General features: G+C 37.4%; 1 protein-coding gene across 1 annotated transcript in view; it reads right to left on the reverse strand.

Moving 5' to 3' along the window:
- The window catches only part of BBS7 (Bardet-Biedl syndrome 7), a 38811-nt gene extending 23590 nt beyond the window's left edge, over nucleotides 1-15221 (reverse strand). The window contains exons 1-8 of the mRNA XM_024745214.1: nucleotides 15057-15221; nucleotides 13383-13448; nucleotides 10855-10917; nucleotides 9294-9469; nucleotides 5137-5323; nucleotides 2599-2671; nucleotides 2025-2141; nucleotides 118-248 (exon numbers count right to left, since the gene is read on the reverse strand). Coding sequence (XP_024600982.1) covers nucleotides 118-248; nucleotides 2025-2141; nucleotides 2599-2671; nucleotides 5137-5323; nucleotides 9294-9469; nucleotides 10855-10917; nucleotides 13383-13448; nucleotides 15057-15092 — 849 coding nt within the window. The 5' untranslated portion in view covers nucleotides 15093-15221. The remainder of the gene's footprint in view (nucleotides 1-117; nucleotides 249-2024; nucleotides 2142-2598; nucleotides 2672-5136; nucleotides 5324-9293; nucleotides 9470-10854; nucleotides 10918-13382; nucleotides 13449-15056) is intronic.
- Between the last annotated feature and the right edge of the window lie 7267 nt (nucleotides 15222-22488).

Here is a 22488-nt window from a genome sequence, read left to right on the forward strand (position 1 = left end):
GTAATATATATATATAATATATATAATATATTTCATCTAATAAAACACAAAGTCAGTCATCTCTATAATTGTTTGATGAATAATAAGCATATATAGTCTTTTTAAAAGTGAACTTACCTGATCAAATCGTAGAACAGGCTCATTTGCATTATCAAAACTATACATTTCCACCATTCCATCATCTCTTCCAACAAGTAAATCTTTAACCCCATCACCCACAATGTCAAAGCTGTCAATACACAAAATACCTTTAAAAAAGGTAAGTGATAAGTTATCAATAAAATTGATATTATAGTAAAAAATATACCAAGTATGAATGAAAAAATATATATATCAAATCAGAGTAGGAAAAAAAAACTAGGGTAAATTAAAACAACTATAGGGCTTCCCTGGTGGCATGGTGGTTAAGAATCCGCCTGCTGATGCAGGGGACACAGGTTTGAGCCCTGGGCCAGGAAGATCCCACGTGCCGCGGAGCAACTAAGCCCAGGAGCCACAACTACTGAGCCTGCGCTCTAGAGCCCGCAAGCCACAACTACTGAGCCCACGTGCCACAACTACTGAAGCCCTCATGCCTAAAGCCAATGCTCCACACAACAAGAGAAGCAACAACGAGAAGCTCGCGCACCACAACAAAGAGTAGCCTCCGCTCGCCACAACTAGAGAAAGCCTGCGTGCAGCAACAAAGACTCAACACAGGCAAATATAAATAAATAAAATTTTTAAAAAACCAAAACGAAACAACTGTAACAATAACTTCCCAATTGAACTCCATGCCTCTAATTTTGACCTGCTTCCCTACAAACCCACTCTCCACAGAGTGTTTTTGTTTTAGTTTGGTAAATTAGATCACATCATACCCCCACTTACAATTTTCCAATGACACCCCACTACAGTTAGATTAAAATTCAAACCCCTTTACCAAGGCTCACGAGGACCTATGTGACTTGGCCTTACCCTACCTCTGTGACTTCATCTCATGCCATACGAACGTATTTAGCTACACTGGTCTTCCTTCTCCTCAAATGAATCGAGTTTACCTCTGCCTCAAGTCCTCTGCCTTTACTTTTTCCTCTTCCTGGACATTCTTTTCTCCTAAATCTTATACATTGTTAACACGTTTTCTTGTCAATCAGATCTCATGCTGTACTTATAAACAGCCATCCAAACCTACCAAGTCAGATATAAATTCCCCTTAGAAAGGTGTAAATTCCTTAGAAAAAAGGAATATTCCCTGACCCAACTGCACTTCTTTGCCTCATACCAAGTACTCCCAAATTCCAATTAATTCCCTACAGCAAAAAACAAAAAATGGATTTGAGCATAGATTAATGTTATAGATAAACATTAGTCCATAAAAGCTTATCCATCCCAATTTATTATTAGCATATCTTACTTTAAAAATTATGGCAAAAGTATGATAGGCCTGCTTAATAAACAAACAGTAAATAAACCTGAGGCAGCTCTGTAAATTGCTAAGTCTGCTATACATTATGAATAAATAAAACAGAATGAACTATATAATGTAGGTTGACCTATTTATCTATCTATCTATCGAACCCACACCCTTGGAAGTGAAAGCACGGAGTCCTAACCATTGAATCACCAGGAAATTCCCAGTATATTTTATTTAATAATCACTGAAATTCAGAATCTGAATTACATCACAAACATACCTCCCGACTTCCCTGGTAGTGCAGTGGTTAAGAATCCGCCTGCCAATGCAGGGGATATGGGTTTGAGCCCTGGTCCAGGAAGATGCCACACGCTGTGGAGCAACTAAGCTAATGTGCCACAACTACTGAGCCTGCACTCTAGAGCCCATGAGCCACTACTACTGAGCCCACATGCCACAACTACTGAAGCCCGCGCACCTAGAGACTGTGCTCCGCAACAAGAGAAGCCACCACAATGAGAAGCCCACACACCACAACAAAGAATAGCTCCCGCTCGCCACAACTAGAGAAAGCCCACGCGCAGCAATGAAGACCCAACGCAGCCATAAATAAATAAATAAATAATACCTCCCCTCTTTTTCTCATTTCGAATTTCCCACTTATGTATTGGTTTGGATGTAGTGATCTGAATAAGCCCAAGTTTTCCATCTGACGTTCCAAACAAAAGGTCTTCTCCAGAGTCACCTAGTTATATTTAAAGTCAACATATTATATTTACCCCACAACTCACACTATTTCTTTAAAACTGAAATATTTTCAAATGTACTTCACGTAAAATGTCTTTCAAATGTCTTTCATGTAAAAATTTCATTTAAAATATTTTAAAAAGACAGATTTTAATTAATTTACTTAATTTAGAAGGATGGTTATACATTCACAGAATTTATAACCATAAGAGATAAGACCTTTCCTCATCAACTAATTTTAAGATGAGGAAACTAAAAAATTAAAGTTCAATAACACATTACTGTTAGCAACTGGCAAGTTAGAAGACAACTGTCTCTATTCCAGTTCATGTTCTTCCTACAATTTCCCATTTTCACTTAATATATAGTTAAATGATTAAAAAACCTGAAATATCTCAACTTAAATAACATAACTCACTCCCTTATTTGATTGTCAAAAATAAAGCCCTGATTACCGCCATTTCCATTGTGTAGGGCTAAAACAGTAGGTGGGCCAGGAACTTCAATTTCATACATCACATCAGATCCCTGAAGGAGAACAAGTATTTTAAAACTAAAACAGAAGACAAATTTAAAATAATATAGGTATTCATAAATAATATCAATATTCATATAAAGAACCCTGGAATAAAACTACTGAAAAAAACTAGATTGTGAATATTAACTTCTATTTGTTAGCAATTCTGCACGTCGACTCATTTTATAATAAAAATATACATATATAAAATATAAAGAGTGAGGAAATAAATATTTCAAATATTCTCCACTTTGAATACTTTTCACTTTAGGTACTTTGTTTGCCTGAAAACTTGACACTTGAAAAATTTTGATAGGTAAATTTCCCTATCAAAACTTTCCAGGAACAAGTTGTTTCTTCTGTCCTCTCTAACTCAAGGGCTTTAACTTAGAGCACATTCAAACAGACTCAGAAACTCTGGCCTTGCCTTTGGGTATTTCTGAAAACCACTCTAATAAGAGGCAGAATGACCTGCTATTTAGATAAGAAAACAGCTAAATCCTTTTATTTGTCTTTTTTTCAATTTTGTCACTTATAATGCATAGTATTTGCATAGTATTTGTGAATAGTATTTGTGAAGCTGTTAAAGAATGAGGTAGAAGAATTAAATTCACATAGAAAAATTATGATAAATCACTCAATGAAAAAACATTGGCAAAATTACAGTAAATCTGGTATATCATTATTGTTTAAATTTTTAAATATATATAGAATATGTAAGAGCCATATGCTTTATATTTTATTTAGAAAAACATTAAAAATTCACAGATATCTACATGTAACTATATAAACACAAAAGAATACACACAAAACTGTTTTAAAAAGGCTACCTTTGGGGTAACGGATTGCCTACAAAGGCAGAGGGGGAGTAGGGGAAAAGTGTGCAGGGCAGAGGAAAGACTTCAACTTTTTACTTTCCACAAATACTTAGTGATTTTTTTTTTTACAATTAGCATATGGATCTCTTGTTAAACAAAGCAGAATCCTAGAATTCAGCCAGATCAAGTTCTAAATGGGTGTGAGCCAACTCGTTAAAAGCCTTATTCAAACAACTCATATTTGAGCATAGGCTAGGGGAGAAATTAATCGTTCACCCCCCTAGAGTGAACCTTGAACATTACTTTAATTTCCCATAGAGAAAAAAAAAAAGAGAACTTCATAGAACCACTGGATTTGTTCTATAAAAGGGCTGGTGCTGAGACAGGCCATCTAACTATAAAATTCCAAAGAGTGAGATAGCCTTTGGTGGCACAGAATAAACAGGTAGACTATTTGTTCAATTGCACTATCATCCTAAATTTTGATCCAATTAATCCACTTGTTATATGTTATTTACATCTAAACTTTGTTTTATGGGTCCTGGGGTGTGTGTGTGTGTGTGTGTGTGTGTGTGTGTGTGTGTGTGTGTGTGAGAGAGAGAGAGAGAGAGAGACAGAGACAGAGACAGAGACAGAGACAGAGAGAGAGAGAGAGAGAAAGAGACAGAGGGTATGTCTATTTTATTGAAAGTCACTTTCGGAATTCCCTGCTAGTCCAGTGGTTAGGACTCAGCGCTTTCACTGCCAAGGGTCTGGGTTCAATCCCTGGTCTGGGAACTAAGATCCCGCAAGCCGTGTGGTGCGGCAAAAAAAAAAAGTCACTTTCAAGAAGACAGTTGTAATTAGTACTACTAATAACAATGGCCTTAAGTAGTTGTTTTAGCCAATCATGGTTTTTAATAGAAATATAAAGATAGTAAATGCTTTTTCAAATATTTACTGAGTGCTTATTCTGTTCAACATACTGTCATAAATGCTGGGTAAACTCAAATGATACAACTCTGATCTCAACTCTCTCCTGTTAAAGCCTAACACCCTCTCCCCAATCCAACTTCCTCCTTTAATTTGATTTTTTGGGAGAGGGGAGGGTGATGGAAGAAATTTTTTTTAAAAAGGGGACCTCCCTGGCGGTGTAGTGGTTGAGAGTCCACCTGCCAATGCAGGGAACACGGGTTCATGCCCCGGTCCGGGAAGATCCCACATGCCGCGGAGTGGCTAGGCCCGTGAGCCATGGCCGCTGAGCCTGTGCATCTGGAGCCTGTGCGTCCAGAGCCTGTGCTCTGCAACAGGAGAGGCCACAACAGTGAGAGGTGAGAGGCCCATGTACCATAAAAAAAAAAAAAGAAAAGCTAGGAAGGGTTCCCTATAGCAAAGGCATTAGATTCTTATTGTACTAACTCATATATTATGTGTGGGGGGAAAAATGTCCTTTCTTCCATATATGCCTCTCTAAAAACCTGTCAAAGATTTCTACACATTCGCCTCAAGTAAAAAAAAATAAAACTTAGTTAATTAAAATATTAAAAAATTTTTTCAAGATATAATTTTAAGATATTTAAAGTAGTAGTCACTAAAGTAATTTATCTCAAGTATACACTGTTCAGCAATATTTTTTTACCTAAATTATGAAAAACTATAAAAATGCAAATAACAGCAACCTGTAAAACTCTGAGTACTCTGTCCTGGCAGGCCAACACCGGTACATCACGAAGTACTCTTTCCACTGGAAGGCAGATGACGTCATTGATTTTATCTCCAGAAAGGTAATAATGTTGGTCTTTGCAGTCACAATAATGGTTATAGATATAACTTGCACTGAGAAAAAGGTCTGAGCCAGATATGTGCCTGAGAATATTAAAAGTAATTTAAGATATCAATATAAGATTCAGGAAGCTCCTGTATTATTTTCAGAGATGAAAATAAGTTTATTTATATACAGTTTACTATCATTTTATCACAGACTCAGAGGACACTTTTTGTTTGTTTTCGTTTCCCCCACTTAATTTCTAGCCTTTTGGTAAAGCATTGATATTGAAAGCTGAAACTGAGGTTCTACAGGCCTCAGGCTTCTCAAAAATTGAGCTCAGAAGAACTGAAAACAAAGACAAGATAATGGTAATATTCATTGCCTATATCTGAAGACAATTACTATATCAAAAAGGAACTTTTTTGAATGTGTACTATGGGCCAAGCACTGTCCTAAGTGACACATGTATTAGCTCAATCCTCATAACTTTATAAACTTGGGACCATTAATATCCCTATTTAAGGAGAATAATAAAATGTTAAGTAACTTGCATAAAGGCACGGAACTAGTAGACAGTAGACTGGATTACAACTCAGTTTTTAACTCTACAGTTAGCTTTCTTACTACCACACTGAATAGAATAAGGCTATTCGAACTGAATCTACTTGAAACTAAATAACAAACAGTGGGAAAAAAGAGTTCACTAGAATTTTAACTTGAAAAAAGAAATAATAACTTCATTTCAAATTATATTTAACAAAATTTAGATAAATAATCACAACTATGGTATAATTCTTATAATGAATCAAGTTTCTACTGCGGAGCTAAAATTTTTGACAAAAATTATATACTAGTATATTATCATCACTTCTAGATAGCTATCACCACGTGGTCATAAAGAGGGTATTTATTTGACGGTTTCACCTATTTTTCCACTTCTACTCTAAGGTCTATTCAAAAAATTTTTGATACTAAAATTATTCCTTATCCTATAATGATCCTCATTGATTTTCTCTTCTTCAATTATTGTTCAAATGGCTTCACTTTGTGGCTCTGCATACAATTTCAGAAGTTCTCTTAATATAGGGCAGACAGCAGAAGCAAGAAGAACTACAATTCCGCACCCTGTGGAAGGAAAACCTCATACATAGAAAGACAGACAAAATGAAAAGGCAGAGGACTTTGTACCAGATGAAGGAACAAGAAAAACCCCAGAAAAACAACTAAATGGAGTGGAGATAGGCAACCTTCCAGAAAAAGAATTCAGAATAATGATAGTGAAGATGATCCAGGACCTTGGAAAAAGAATGGAGGCAAAGATCGAGAATATGCAAGAAATGGTTAACAAAAACCTAGAAGGATTAAAGAACAAACAAACAGAAATGAACAATACAATAAATGAAATGAAAAATACACTAGAAGGAATCAATAGCAGAATAACTGAGACAGAAGAACAGATAAGTAACCTGGAAGACAGAATGGTGGAATTCACTGCTGTGGAACAGAATAAAGAAAAAAGAATGAAAAGAAATGAAGACAGCCTAAGAGACCACTGGGACAACATTAAACATAACAACATTCGCATTATAGGGGTTCCAGAGGAGAGGAGAGAGAGAAAGGACCAGAGAAAATATTTGAAGAGATTATAGTCGAAAACTTCCCTAACATGGGAAAGGAAATAGCCACCCAAGTCCAGGAAGCGCAGAGAGTCCCAGGCAGGATAAACCCAAGGAGAAACATGCTGAGACACATAGTAATCAAATTAGCAAAAACTAAAGACAAAGAAAACTTATTGAAAGCAACAAGGGAAAAACAACAAATAACATACAAGGGAACTCCCATAAGGTTAACAGCTGATTTCTCAGCAGAAACTCTACAGGCCAGAATGGAGTGGCACAATATATTTAAAGTGATGAAAGGGAAGAACCTACAACCCAGATTACTCTACTCGGCAAGGATCTCATTCAGATTCGATGGAGAAATCAAAAGCTTTACAGACAAGCAAAAGCTAAGAGAATTCAGCACCACCAAACCAGCTCTACAACAAATGCTAAAAGAACTTCTCTAAGTGGGAAACACATGAGAAGAAAAGGACCTACAAAAACAAACCCATGACAATTAAGAAAATGGTATTAGGAACATACATTTCAATAATTACCTTAAACGTGAGCAGATTAAATGCTCCAACCAAAAGACACAGGTTCGTGGAATGGATACAAAAACAAGATCCATATGTGCTGCCTACAAGAGACCCACTTCAGACCTAGGAACACATACAGACAACGTGAGTGGATGGAAAAAGATATTGCATGCAAATGGAAATCAAAAAAAAGCTGGAGAAGCAATTTTCATATCAGATAAAATAGACTTTAAAATAAAGAATGTTACAAGAGACAAGGAAGGACACTACATAATGATCAAGGGATCAATCCAAGATACAACAATTATAAATATATATGCACCCAACATAGGAGCACCTCAATAGATAAGGCAACTGCTAACAGCTATAAGAGAGAAAATCGACAGTAACACAATTATAGTGGGGGACTTTAACACCTCACTTACACCAATGGACAAATCATCCAGACAGAAAATTAATAAGGAAACACAATTTTGCAGGGCAGAAACAGAGACACAGATGTAGAGAACAAACGTATGGACACCAAGGGGGAAAAGTGGCGGGGGGCTGGTGGTGGTGGGATGAATTGGGAGATTGGGATTGACATATATACACTAATATGTATAAAATAGATAACTAATAAGAACCTGCTCTTTAAAATAAATAAATAAATTAAAAGTTTTCAATATAATTTTTATCAACTTAATGAAATTCTAAATCTCTTACAAGATTTGAAATTTCATTTTCAAATCCATCTGCATTATAAGCAGGGAAGGATTAATGAGTGGTAATCAATTTTATAAGTGGTCAGTTTTCTTACTGAATATTTTCAAGTTCTAATCTTGTTTTCCCATGCAACCTTATCAATGTGATGATTCAGATAATAAATTTTCAAAAACTGAGTAAAGAACCTTTCCATCTTACCTCTGCCACTCCAGTAAAAACATTTAAGAAACTAGCTAAAGAGACTATTCGCTGGGAAACTCCTTTCTGAATGTGGAGTATGCTAATAATTAGCTACTTTGGTTTTAGTATTTCACAATTATCACTGGCCATGCCTATCTAGAAAAGCATTTCTAGAAATGAATGATATTCTTATTAAGCCACTGAAATTACTTCCACTTGCCACTGTTTAATTCTTATCTAATCTCACCAAACCTAAGTTTTACAGCCCAGACATCAGGACACATGCTATGCATTATACAGAATCACACAGGATAGCTATATATTAATAGAACTCTGGATCAGTAGTTTCCAAACCAAGGTCTGGCTTCTTATATAACATGGCTGCATAGAATTCAAATGAAAAACTGTTATTTTAACCCACTCCTAATAATTCTGATTCTGCAGGTATGAGGTAGGACGAGGAATCTATTGTTTAAAGCTTCCAAGGGATTCTCCTAAGTAGCAGGTTTGAAGGACAGTGGATAGATAAACTTCAAAGCCTCTTCCAGTTCTCCATGATTCAAAAACTAAAATTTTAATTGCAAAATTTCATATAGCAGGAAGCCATTAAGGAAGCTATTTTTCACTTAGAGTCTTACCTGACTCACCTGAAATTACACCTTTTTGGTAGTCATTAACTTTGATGGCCAGGCTTTTGACAAAATGATGCTACCTCAAAATCAGAACTACCAGAGACAGCAAAGCAACAGGAACCTAATTATCTGGAGATTTTCTTTCACTTCTTTTATACTTTGATCATGAATCATAACAGAACTAACTAGTCAAAAATGAAGCTATAAATAATATAAATGTCTTAAAAAGATAAGATTTCAACACCCAATTGATTTTATATTGACTCCAGGTCAAATTTAATTTCCGACTAATAAAGTATCTTTAATTATTTCCCAGATAACCTACTAAGATGTGATACTTAATCTGATGTTTGTCACCTATCCAAAATATTGTAAATGGATATGTAAAAATAAAAAAGAGAATAAACATACATAGCTTTAATGCTTTCAGTGAGGTTTGTTTCAAAAGAGAGAAACTGTTTTCCTCTCTTTGTGAAGCCTCTAATTTCAGATCCTGCAGCAATAAAAATTTTCTCCTGGGGCGTGTTAAGAACCCCTCCTAGTTCCAATCTGGCAATCTTCTGCCCAGGTAAAGTCTTGAAGACTGTCTGCAAAAATCATTGAGGAAAAAATTAAGTACACAAATTTATTCCAAGTATTTTCTTTTACCATAAAAAATGCTGTGATTTTAAACTTACAACATATTATAGTTCTAAATAGGAACACCTTTAGATACAAATGTATCCAGTGGTCTTCTGGGTTTTTTGCTAAATATCTTCAAACTTTGCAACGTTTATTCCCACTCACATTGCATTTCAATGACATTATTAAAATCTAAACTCTTGCAACTCAAAGTAGGGTTCGCTAAGCAGCAGCATTAGCATCACTTACCTTATTAGAAATGCAGACTCTCAGGCTCAACCCCAGATCTACTGAATGAGAATCTGCATTTTACCAAGATTCCTCAGCTGGTTCCAGTGCACATGTTTTTATACCTCAATCATCTTTTTAAAACTAATCTCTCCTGGTTCCCTTACAATTTTATAAATTTTAGTAGTATAAATTAAGGACTGTAGAATTTACTGAAAACCTGAGCATATAACTTCATATCTCTCTATTTAATTGGAAACATTTGCATCCTTAGTTTATTCCTCGTTATCTTCTGTATTATTATTGGCATCAGTTTCTTCCCTTCACCGCCAATGACTTATACACAGAGAATACAATATCTGGAAGGATATATGAACAATGGAAACACTGAGTTTCTGATAGTTTTTACCCTCTTCATCTTTTTGCAAATTTCATATAATGTAGAATGAATATAAGAGTTCACATCTCAGACCCATCACTTGTAAACTATGATCTGGGAATATGATGACATAAAACTCACTTCCTTGGTTAGGCTATATTAAGTGGCAAAGGTGATGTGACTGTCACGTCCATGTTACACTGTTATATAAGACTCCATCTTAGCAGACTGGACAGATTTCCCTGTTGGCCTGAAGAAGCAGTTCACCATGTTGTGCGAGGGCCTGAGAGAAGAGCTCATGGCAAGGAATTGTGGTGGGCCTCAGGACGCTGAAAGCAGGCCCTGGCTTACGGACAGCAATAAAGTGGGGACCTCAGTCCAACAACAGTAAAGAACTGAATTCTTCCAACAACTACATGGGCTTGGAACAGGACCCTGAGTTCCAGAAAGAAATAGAGCCTGGCTGTACATGTGTTGCAGCCACGTGAGGCCTCGAGCTTGGACTCCTGCCCTGTGAGATAATAAATGTGTTTTGTTTTAAGCCCCTAAATTTGAGGTAACTTGTTACACAGCATAAAAAACTAATATATCACCCTAGGCTGTCAAAGATGTTTTACAAATGGCTAGCAAATGACTCTCATGCTGCCTGTAATCTCATACTCCATATGACTACTTCCCTCAACCTATTTTTCATTATGCTTTAGAAAAAATTTTAATGTAGGAGTATTCAAAAGGTACACATACCACTGCTTCTCCCTTCTTCATGCCAAAGCACATAACTACTCCATCATGATCTCCAACAACCACCTGTAACAGATTGAAGAGAATCTAAAATTACTGTTATTATGCCCTACTAACTTATATGGGGAAAACAAGATTCTCAATATATAAATTATGATTTTAAAAGTAGAGACCAGAAAATCTAGTAAAGACATCCCCACAAAAAATATCCACCAAAGAATTGTAAGAAAGGGCCAAAGAGAAGGCTATGAAGAGTTGTTATGGAAATAGCTGGCTTTCTGTTCTGTTCCTACAAGGTAAACAGAACAAGAAAATAGAGACAGAAATGACAAGGAGGCAATTTTTTTTTTCCTTTAACTGGAGCATAAGAACATTTTAAGATTAACTTTTAAAACATTATCAGGCACTTCCCTGGTGGCGCAGTGGTTAAGAGTCAGCCTGCGAATGCAGGGGACACGGGTTCGAGCCCTGGTCCGGGAAGATCCCACATGCCACGGAGCAGCTAAGCCCGTGTGCCACAACTACTGAGCATGAGCTCTAGAGACCACAAGCCACAACTACTGAGCCCGAGTGCCACAACTACTGAAGCTTGCGTGCCTAGAGCCCATGCTCTGCAACAAGAGAAGCCACCGCAATGAGAAGCCCGCACACCGCTGCGAAGAGTAGCCTCTGCTCACCGCAACTAGAGAAAGCCCACACGCAGCAACAAAGACCCAACATAGCCAAAACTAAATAAATAAATTTATATATTAAAAAAATTATCAAAATGAGGTTGTGACAGACTTGATATTTTTAAAACTTTTTACTTTTTATTTTTATTGACATATAGCTGATTTATCTAATTAAATTTAAAAGCTTTTGCAAAGCAAAGGAAACCATCAAAAAAACAAAAAGACAACCTATCGAATGGGAGAAAAGATTTGCAAATAATAAGACCAATAAGGGGTTAATATCCAAAATATGTAAGCAGCTCATACAACTTAACATAAAAAAAAACAAACAACCTGATTAAAAAATGGGCAGAAGACCTAAACAGACATTTTTCCAAAGAGGAAATGCAGACGGCCAACAGGCACATGAAAAGATGCTCAACACCGCTAATCATCAGGGAAATGCAAATCAAAACCACAATGAGACATCACCTCACACCAGTAAGAATGGCTATCATCAAAAAGAACACAAATAACAAATGTTGGCAAGGATGTGCTGAAAAATGAGACCTTCATACACTGTTGGTGGGAATGAAAATTGGTGCAGCCACAGTGGAGAACAGTACGGAAGTTCCTCAAAAAACTAAAAATAGAACTACCATATGACCCAGCAATGCCACTCCTGGGTATATATCCAAAAAATCCCAAAAACATGAATTCGAAAAGGTACATGCACCCTAATGTTCACAGTGGCATTATTTACAATTGCCAAGATATGGAAGGAACCTAAGCGTCCATCAACAGTTGATGGATAAAGAATACTACTCAGCCATAAAAAAGAATGAAATTTTGCCTTTTGCAACAACATGGATGGACTTGGAGGGCATTATGCTAAGTGAAATAAGTCAGACAGAGAATGACAAACTGTATGATAACATTTGTATGCAGAATCTAAAAAATACAACAAACTAGTGAATATTAAAAAAAAGTAGCAGACTCACAGATATAGAAAACAAACTACCAGTGGAGAGGGAAGGAGGAGGGGCAACACAGGAGTAGGGGATTAAGAGATACAAACTACTATGTATAAAATAAGCTAAAAGGATATATAGTATAACAGGGAATATAGCCAATATTTTATAATAACTAAATGGAATATAACCTTGAAAATTATGAATCACTACATTGTACACCTGTAACTTATATAATATTGTACACCAACTATATTTCAATAAAAATAAATAAAATGATCTTTTTAAAAAGTGTAAAAGAGTCCTGAGACCAAAAAGTTTGAGAAGTGTTGCTCTAATTGAGTGAATAAATGACAGTCAAAAATCTGTTGATTTATACTGATAAAATGTTAATATATAGGAATACTATATTTATTTTGCAGCTATTAAAATATCCTACTAGTCTACCAAGAAATTATAATTGTCTTATGGAAATCACAGGATTAATATTTCTATTAAAATAATCAATATTGTTAGTTAAATGTAAAGATTAACATCAATATATTTAATTACTCTTAAAAATATGATAAAGTTTTTAAAAAGCATTTTCTCTACAGTCTATTGTGTTTTTTTTTCTTTTTTCATATACACAATCTGGTACACACAGGGTAAGTTATTACCAGAAAAATGGAATATGGTTTTCAACTAGTTTGCTTATACTATTTACTAATTGTACATAATAATTATAATGTCCAAGAAACTTACTGTCTATAAATGTCCCTTGGTATTCTAATCTCTGTTCAAATGAAAAGAAATTCATTTCCATTTTAGCCTTGGGATTAAAAAAAAAACTTATCAATAATGAAGGAAATGTAAACCTCTCCTCTGTCAGAGCTGAAGACATATGGAGAAATCAGTATCTCTACGTTACCTTTTGTGTGGCTCTATATCTTGAAGCAGGAAGTAGCTTCATAGTCTTCTGAGAGGTCACTCCCACCTAAGGAAACACATCAGCTGCCTGGTGAGTGATTTCTGATACACTAATTTGAAGTTATTAAATCAGAGATTAAAAGGACCAGCAGATTCTAATCATAGTAAGCCTCAGTTTTTTTATTGCAATTAATTAGTGAAATGAAATAATTATTATCAGCAATGAACTTATTTTCTAATGAAATATACTACAAAAGTCAGAATACAGGAAACAATCAAAAATAGTAAAATTTATGCTATAAAGTTGTCAAGTCAAAAATAATAACGTGGCATTACTGGCAAGATACTTCACACCAAAAAAATATTTCTATAAGCCTTCTTTTACAACTTCATACACTTGTTAAAGTGTGTTTGTAATTTAAAATCTTTGGTAATAGATTATTATTGAAAATGCAACATAAAAGATTTTAGCTAAAATACCACCATGCTGATGAAGATTATTTTACAAAAGTTACAGAAGATGGAAACAGCATGGTTTGCTCAGCAGGGCACTGTCACTAGTGGTGCATGGTTAGGGGAGGAGAATGGGACCAAAGAGAGAGAAACTGGTGGAAACAACAGACAATGCAAGAATTTACATATAGTATAGGTCTATCCTTTAATTCTGTATTCTAGGGGGTAGTATTAAAGTTTAATCTGTTTAGATCCGTATTTTTGAAACATCAATCTAGCAATGATATGAAGGATGTCTTGGAGGGAGGTAAGCTGGAGGCTAGGAGCTACTTCAATTATCCAAGCAAGAGAAGATGAGGACTGAACTAGGGGTAACAGAGATGGAGGGAGCAAATGGGACAGATTCGTGAGATATTTAGGAGATAAAAGCAGCAAAATGTGGTGACCAGATGGATATGGAAGATATTAAGGTGGGAAGTACCTAGCATGACTCTCAAGGAAAGTGACAGGACAAACATTTGTACCATTAGCCAAAATAGGATTACTGAAAAAAGGAGATGGAGAAGGAGAGAAAGTCTAGGGCTGAAATATTGAGAGGCAGGGTGATGTACCAGCAAGAACACCAGCTCTGGAGTCAGAGGCTTTGTTTCAAATAGGAACTCCATCCTTTCCGCTATCATGTAAATCACCTTCTCTGAGCCCCTTGATCCTCATGTACCTACTTTAGGAATTTTTATGAGGATTAAATATGTGTACGTGTGTTAAGATCTGAGAATAAACTAGACGCTCGAAAACGGCTGTCATTGCTTTTATTATGATCTGGCTCGTGGGGTCCGGCTCACAGTAAGAAACAAGTGTCTGGCGCTCGGCAGAAGGGACTGGGTACAGATGGAGATCAGGGAGTTAGAAGCTGCAGCCGGGGAGGAGGAGAAGGGTCCCGGGGAGGAATCCGGGAGCGCATCAGGACATTCACAGCATCTTCAGGACCTGGCAGACGCCAGCACCGCGGAGGTGCGTGCTCCCTCTTTCCAAGTCCCCGTGGACCGTCACCAACAAGCCGGAGTTGCCCGTGAGCAAGGTGTCTGGAGGGTGGCACCCAGATCCGCTCCTGTGCCGCGGCGTCGCCGCCGAGACACCCCAACAGACGCCAGTGGAAGGATCGAATCCTCTCAGGGAGCGCAGCTCACCCCGCGCAGCGACCGCCCCAACCCCTCAGGTTTACCTGTAAATAATCCGCTCGGTTTAAATTCAGATCCATGACGGAGGCACGGACGCGCTGGGCAGCGCCAGGCCAGGCCAGGTAGGATAGAGGCTGCGGGACCCCAGGCCTCCGAAGGGAAAAAGCTTGCTACCCCACTGAGGGCCAACGCCAACGACTCAGGGCTCAGTGGGGGATGCAAAGGCGGAGCGTCAGGGCAGCGGCGTCCTGCGTGACGTCCGTACGTTCCTGCGAGAGGGCCCCGGAAGGAAATGAAGCCCCACCCCCTCCCGACAGACCGCCCACTGACTTAACCCGCTCCAATGAGAGGCGGAGAGGAACGGAGGGCGAGCTCCAGGAGACCTGAGAAGGGTGGTTTCCAGGGAGACCGGAGACGCAGTCTTGGCTCTGCCTCCGCCACCGCCCTGAGCCCGAAGTCTTAAGTCTTTTCTGTGTAGAGCCTTGACTTGAAGCCCTGGTAGATTCTGACCTGTTTCACCGCCACTAGAAAGGATCCCTCAAAGAATTAGGTTTCACCGCCATAAGAGTTAGCTTACAGCAGCATAGGAGTTCTCAAACTTTTGGCCCTAGGACCCCTTTACAAAACTCTTATAACTATTGAGGACCCCAAAGACCTTTTGGTTATATGAATTATCTATTGATATTTACCATATTAGAAATTAGAACTAAGTTTCTAAAAAATATATTAAAAAAATGAACTCATTATATAAATATTTTAATGAAAAATAACTATTTCCAAAATAAAGAAAAGTAAAAAGACTGGCTTTGTTTGCAAATCTATTCACTGTCCACCTGAACAGTGAACAGGGGAGTCCCAGATCTACTTCTGCATACAATCTATTGGTATATGTTGTTTTTTGTTTCTTTGTTAAGTATATAAAGAAAATGTGGTCCAAACTCAACAAGTGGTAGTTTTTGAAAAGTTAGTTGCAATGTGGCTTCATTATACAACATCTCCAAAAGTCCATTTGTTAATGTCATCACAGATTCCATCAGAAAAGTTTTGAAGTGTTGGAAAGTTGTCAACCTCAGATGGCGGATACAAATTTTTGAAAAATTCGAATTTGTGCTTAAAAGCTTGAATTTGAAGCATTGGCAACAAATGTCAATTATTTTCCTTGAAATGATAGTTTTCCTTCTTGAATTCACAAGAAAGTGTATGCCAAGTATCCAAGTCTAAATAATCATAATTTGTCAGTCGTGCTTTCAAAAAAAGTTCCATGAAAAAAACAGTGAGTTCAGCTAGCAATTCAAATAATCATACAAGTGCTTTTTCTTGAAACAACTAATGTACTTCCGTATTCAGTAGAAATGCTTCATGCATACTTCCCATGTCACCCCACAGAGTATTAAAAAGGATATGTACTTGGACTTCCTTGGTGGTCCAGTGGTTAAGACTCCACCCTTCCACTGCAGGGAGCCCAGGTTCGATCCCTGGTGGAGGAACTAGGATCCCACATGCCACGTGGCATGGCCGAATTAAAAAAAAAAAAAAATGACATGTACTACGAGTAGAGGCTTAAAATTAACAATTTTCACTGCTTCATAAAGAACATTTTTACATGAAACTTTGTTTCCTGTCAATGTGTGGCCTTGATCAACGCTTAAGTACCAGCAGTATTAACCAACCTTGCTTTTGTACCATTAGTACAAATGTCCACACAGTGAAAAGGGCAAGTAGCATCTTATTGTTATGAAAATACCTTCAAAATCACAGACCCCCCCGAAAAGGCCTCAGGGACCCTCTGACTATTGCTGGCCTATAGTGACCCATGATCTGAATGAGAGCTGACCTTACTTGACTCACTTTCATCAGTCCTTCCTTTGTGCATACCACACTCTGCCTACAGAAATACTACAGATGAATAAGTGGTTTCTGTGGTCTACTGGGGAGAGTTCACAAATGATTTCTGTGGTCAACTAGGGGAGAGTTCACAAATGTTTGTGAAACAAGAATTAAGCCCTTGAGAAGAGGTTCTTTTTTTTTTAACGTCTTTATTGGGGTATAATTGCTTTACAATGGTGTGTTAGTTTCTGCTTTATAACAAAGTGAATCAGTTATACATATACATATGTTCCCATATCTGAGAAGAGGTTCTTAAGAAAAGAAATTATTTCCTACACAGAGATCTGAGAAGGTTTTGCCCAGGTCCCAGGACATTCCACACAATTCTTTTTTTTTTTAATTTTTTATTTAAATTTTATTTTTATTTTTGGCTGTCTTGGGTCTTCGTTGCTGCATGCGGGCTTTCTCTAGTTGCGGAGAGTGGGGGCTACTCTTCGTTGCAGTGCAGCGGGCTTCTCATTGCAGTGGCTTCTCTTGTTGTGGAGCACGGGCTCTAGGCATGCGGGCTTCAGTAGTTGTGGCACGCGGGCTCAGTAGTTGTGGCTCGCGGGCTCTAGAGCGCAGGCTCAGTAGTTGTGGCGCACAGGCTTAGTTGTTCCGCAGCATGTGGGATCTTCCCGGACCAGGGCTCGAACCCTTGTCCCCTGCATTGGCAGGCGGATTCTTAACCACTGCACCAACAGGGAAGCCCCAGACAACTCTTTTGCTGAGGCCAAAATAACTCAGTATTGAAATAGACAACAATGCCTGAAGATGGTTTAGCTGTGTAGAAATTTGGAGAAAATATCCATTTAGACTCAACAAAAATACATATAAATTTTAGAAGTAAATTGAAAAAATAAAGCCATAGAGGAGATAAAATAGAATTGTAATAGAATTTTATGGAATTTAGGGGGTTGGAAGGTGTATTAGTTATGATAGAGCCACTATAATAAAGTAGTACAAACTGAGTGGCTTAGACAACAGAAATTTATTTTCTTGTATGATCTCACAGGCTAGGATTACAAAATCAAGTTGTCAGCAGGGAACCAAAACAATCCTCTGAGGCATTTCTCCTGGGCGTGTAGATGGCCATCTTCTCCCTGTTTCTTCATATGGTCTTCCCTCTGTGTTCATCTGTGTCCTAATCTCCTCCTCTAATAAGGCCATCAGTCATGCAGGATAAAGGTCCACCCTAGTGACCTAACTTTAACTTAATTATTTCTTTAAAGGTCCTTTCTCCAAATACAGTCACATTCTGAGGTACTGGGAATTAAGATTTCAACATATGAATTTGGTGGGGGCTGGGGGTGGGGGGGAGGCACAATTCAGCCCATAACAGAAAGGAATTTGTTTCATCTTAAAAAGAATAGAAGAAACCACAAAGAAAAAACAGATATGAAAAACAAAGATTAGACATTTCAATATGTCACAAAAATTTTAAAACAAAAAATTTAGGACTTCCCTGGTGGCGCAGTGGTTAAGAATCCGTCTGCCAATGCAGGGGACACAGGTTCGAGCCCTGGTCCAGGAAGATCCCACATGCCACAGAGCGACTAAGCCCGTGCGCCACAACTCCTGAGCTCATGTGCCACAACTATTGAGCCCACGTGCCACAACTACTGAAGCCCGCACACCTAGAGCCTGTGCTCCAGAACAGGAGAAGCCACTGCAATGAGAAGCCAGCGCACCGCAACAAAGAGTAGCCCCCTGCTCAATGCAACTAGAGAAAGCCCGCGCACAGCAACGAAGACCGAATGCAGCCCCAAAATAAATAAATACATTTATAAAAAAAAAAAATTTAGGATAAAGTTAGTATCTTAATAAACAGTTCATACAAATATTTTAAAAAAGAAATATAATTATTCCAATAAGAAAAACATGAACAGACAATACACAAAGAAGATGGCTACTGAACAAACATATAGAAATTCGTTACCTTCGCTTGTAATCAATAATATTAAAGCAAGATACCTTTTTTGCCTTTCAAATTAGAAAATAAATTTAAATGATACCACTATATGCTGTAGAGAAAGCGTGTGCTCATCATCCATGATGCTTTAAACTAGTAATAAAAACCCTTTTCAAAAGCAACTTAGTAATGTATATCCAAATCTATAAATTATGTGGTGATATTTTTAACCTATAACCCCAATTCTGGATATTTAGTCTATGAAAACAGCACAAAACAGGTTAGAAGCCATGATCGAGGCATTATTTAAAGTAGGAACCTACGTGTCCAATAATAGGGGAGTATTGCATCCCTCCACTTTCCGGGCTATTATGCAGCCATTGAAAGTGAAAATAATGAAGGCTGTATAGCAATGTGGAAAGTGCTCAGGACAATTTTAAAAGAATATCAAATTGTGTGTATACTATGACTTCAATTATAGGAAAAGACTGTTAAGAAATATACCAAAATAACTTTAGTCGGTTATAAATTGAAGAATTATGAGCTTCTCCTCCTGTTTTTTTGTTTTCCATAAGGTGTTTAAGAGTCATCTGTTTAACTGGGCATAGTTTCCAAAGTACGCAATCCGCTGTCCCAGTGATTGCAAGTTTCTGATAAAGGGTATTCTAAGACGGTGAGTACCGAATCTTCCCACCGTCTATTTTCTTGTTTCCCTTTTTAGGTCCTGGCAGTGCATGTTAACAATTTAAGGAAAATGGTACCGATATCAATATTGTTATGTTTTTGTATTATAACAAACAAACCATCAAAATGTCAAAAACCTGGTGAAGTGGGCAGACATTATCTTTTTAAAAATGATGCTTGGGAAGTATTTATAGTATTCCAGGACTGGGTGAAATCTTAGAAAACATTAATTCAATGTTTTCACTTTTGGATTCACAAACTATTTTCATAGTAGTATATAATCCTTCAAAGCCCTTAGGAATTTTAATAATAACTTAATTTTTTCATTGTGTGGTTTTGCAATTAATTTTGTGTAATTTTTGCATAGAAATGTAACTTTAAAGAAAAGGTATTTAGATTGCTATTTAATTAAGGTGGCATTATAGAATTCATCTTTATACAATATTTATAATATTTGTAATAAAAACATAGGCTGGCAATGCTCATTTTCCATTTAAGAAGTGATGCCCGCTGTTTATTTCACATTCAGTTAATTGTGTAAAAGATGAGAGGTTTTCTTTTGAAGATCAACTTTTTAAAAAAATTTATTATTTGATATTTATTTTTGGTTGCGTTGGGTCTTCATTGTGGTGCATGGGCTTCTCATTGTCGTGGCTTCTCTTGTTGAGGAGCACGGGCTCTAGGCACGCAGGCTCAGTAGTTGTGGCACACGGGCTTAGTTGCTCCGTGGCATATGGGATCCTCCCAGACCAGGGCTCGAACCCGTGTCCCCTGCACTGGCAGGCAGATTCCTAACCACTTTGCCACCAGGGAAGTCCTGAAGATCAACTTTTAAAACATAGAAATGAGGCTATGACATATTATCAAAAATAAATAAAAAGAGCTTGTATGATATGTTACTTGGAATTCTTTCATTCTGCATCTAGAAAAGGCAAGGGATGTATTTTTTATTTTTAAGTACTGTGTTCTGTTTCAAAATGATGAGCAAAAGTTTCAAACTACTAATTTTAAGCACTTGTCAAATAATTAGCAGGGTGGGGAGTTTTTATTCACAATAAATGAAATACAAAGTTAGACAAAATTGCCACTATATTTTCTCTTTTTAAACATGTCTTAAGGTAGTTGCGACATCTTGGTGGGCTACATCAAAAAAAAAAAAATAAAAGCCAAAACAAAACAAAACCCCCAAATACAACACAACACAACACAACAAAACCCCAGATGATTGCATCTCAGATGTGATAAAAATTGCCATGAGACAAATTTACTGAATTACCATGCACTTCAGTAACTTATAACCTTATGTTGTGGTCTTAAAGCTATCATTGTAAGCATAAATTAAAGAACTCATTACTAAGAATAGGAGCATTAAATTCATTATTCACTAATTGTGTTAAAACCATCAACACAGCTAGAGGTGGTTGGCTGAGTGACTGAGTCATGAGTATACATATTGGTCTCCACTAATATGTGGTACCAATTTGGAAACTCTCAAACTCTTGTTTTAGAAGAAAAAAGAAGCATACAATGGAAAAAGAAAAAAGAAAAATAATAAATAGCCCTTTTAGGCTGACTTTAAATAAAAGCAAGATATGGAAACAGAGATCATTACCACCTTGGAAGATGATATTAACCTTCTGAAACACCTCTACAATGCCCAGAGACCAAGAACCCCTGGTGTAGCATAACCCTGTTTGACTGGACAATGTATGAGACCAGAGAAGTTAAGTGATTTGTTTCAGGCCACACAATTAACAATTAATGCGGCTTCAGTTTCCTTTAGACATTGGCCATATGACATTTTACCATCCCATTTACAAAAGCTGCTCTCATTTGGCTTACACATTTGAATTGAAATATGTTGGACATGATGGGGAAAGAGAATTATCCTAAATTATACTAACTTTGCTTTTTTTTTTTTTGGTTGGAGCAGTGTGGCTTGTGGAATCTTATTTCCCTGACCAGGGATCAAACCCAGCCCGCAGCAGTGAAAGCAAGCATGGCGTCCTAACCACTGGACCGCCAGGGAATTCCCTAACTTTGCTTTTAATAATCACAACATATTTATGTCATTTCTAAGTTTCAGTAGTGCACAGAACTTTTTGAAGACACTGGATACTATTTTACATAGTCCCTTCTTTTATTTCAAGTCTATGAATCCAAGGTTCTCAACATATTGTGAATTCCAGCAAGTCAAGGGTCCTCAGTAAGTTTAATACAGCAAGCACTTACAAAGTGCCAAACTTTTTAAACAATAAGCCTAAGAAGCCAGTTGAGTGTTGCCTCCTTTCCTTGATCTTATCTGTAACAGAGGAAAAAACTAAGCATAGCAAAGAGGTCAAAAAGTAGGAGATATTGGACTTTGATAGTCCTGTAATCAACCATAAGCACCTAAATGTCTTTTGCTAGACAAGTTGCTTTTGGTCCTGTTAAAGTGTTCCCTTCTCCAAGTTGCCCCACCAACTTCTTTGAGCTTTACTTTTAAGCCCAATGTGCCTGTTACAATAGTAAGTGGGTCAAGGACTTGGTGGCCCAGGCCTATCATTAACCTCAAAGAAGTATTAATTCTCACGTAATCCTCTAAACTAATCTTCACCTCACCCTTAAGTTACCACAGTAATACCTACCTCTTAGGGTGGTTCCCTAGACACAAATTCTAACAAGATTTGGATGTGGTGATTTATTGAGGCGATGCTCTCAGGAGAAAGGGAGGAGGGAGGAAGGATAAAACAGGGAAGAAGCTAAGAAAAGATTTGGTCTCAGCTGGAGTCTAGCTGCAGCCTAATCCTATCCAGAGCTCTGAAACATGAATTGCACCAAAAGAGTTGGCCCTACCTTGACACAAGGGGACAGCTTTTTGTGCGACCACGCCAGTTGGTCGTTTATTGGTGTGAGGAGGGGAAGTCATAACAACCAGACCAGGACAGGGCTGCTTTCTTTCAGCTGAGGGCAATTTCCTGGGGAACAGGCTAGCTGGGAACTGTTAAGGAGCCAACACTCAGGATCTGAGAGAC

The sequence above is a fragment of the Neophocaena asiaeorientalis genome, unplaced genomic scaffold (assembly GCF_003031525.2).
Source record: "Neophocaena asiaeorientalis asiaeorientalis breed wild unplaced genomic scaffold, Neophocaena_asiaeorientalis_V1.1 scaffold65, whole genome shotgun sequence".
NCBI lineage: Eukaryota > Metazoa > Chordata > Mammalia > Artiodactyla > Phocoenidae > Neophocaena > Neophocaena asiaeorientalis.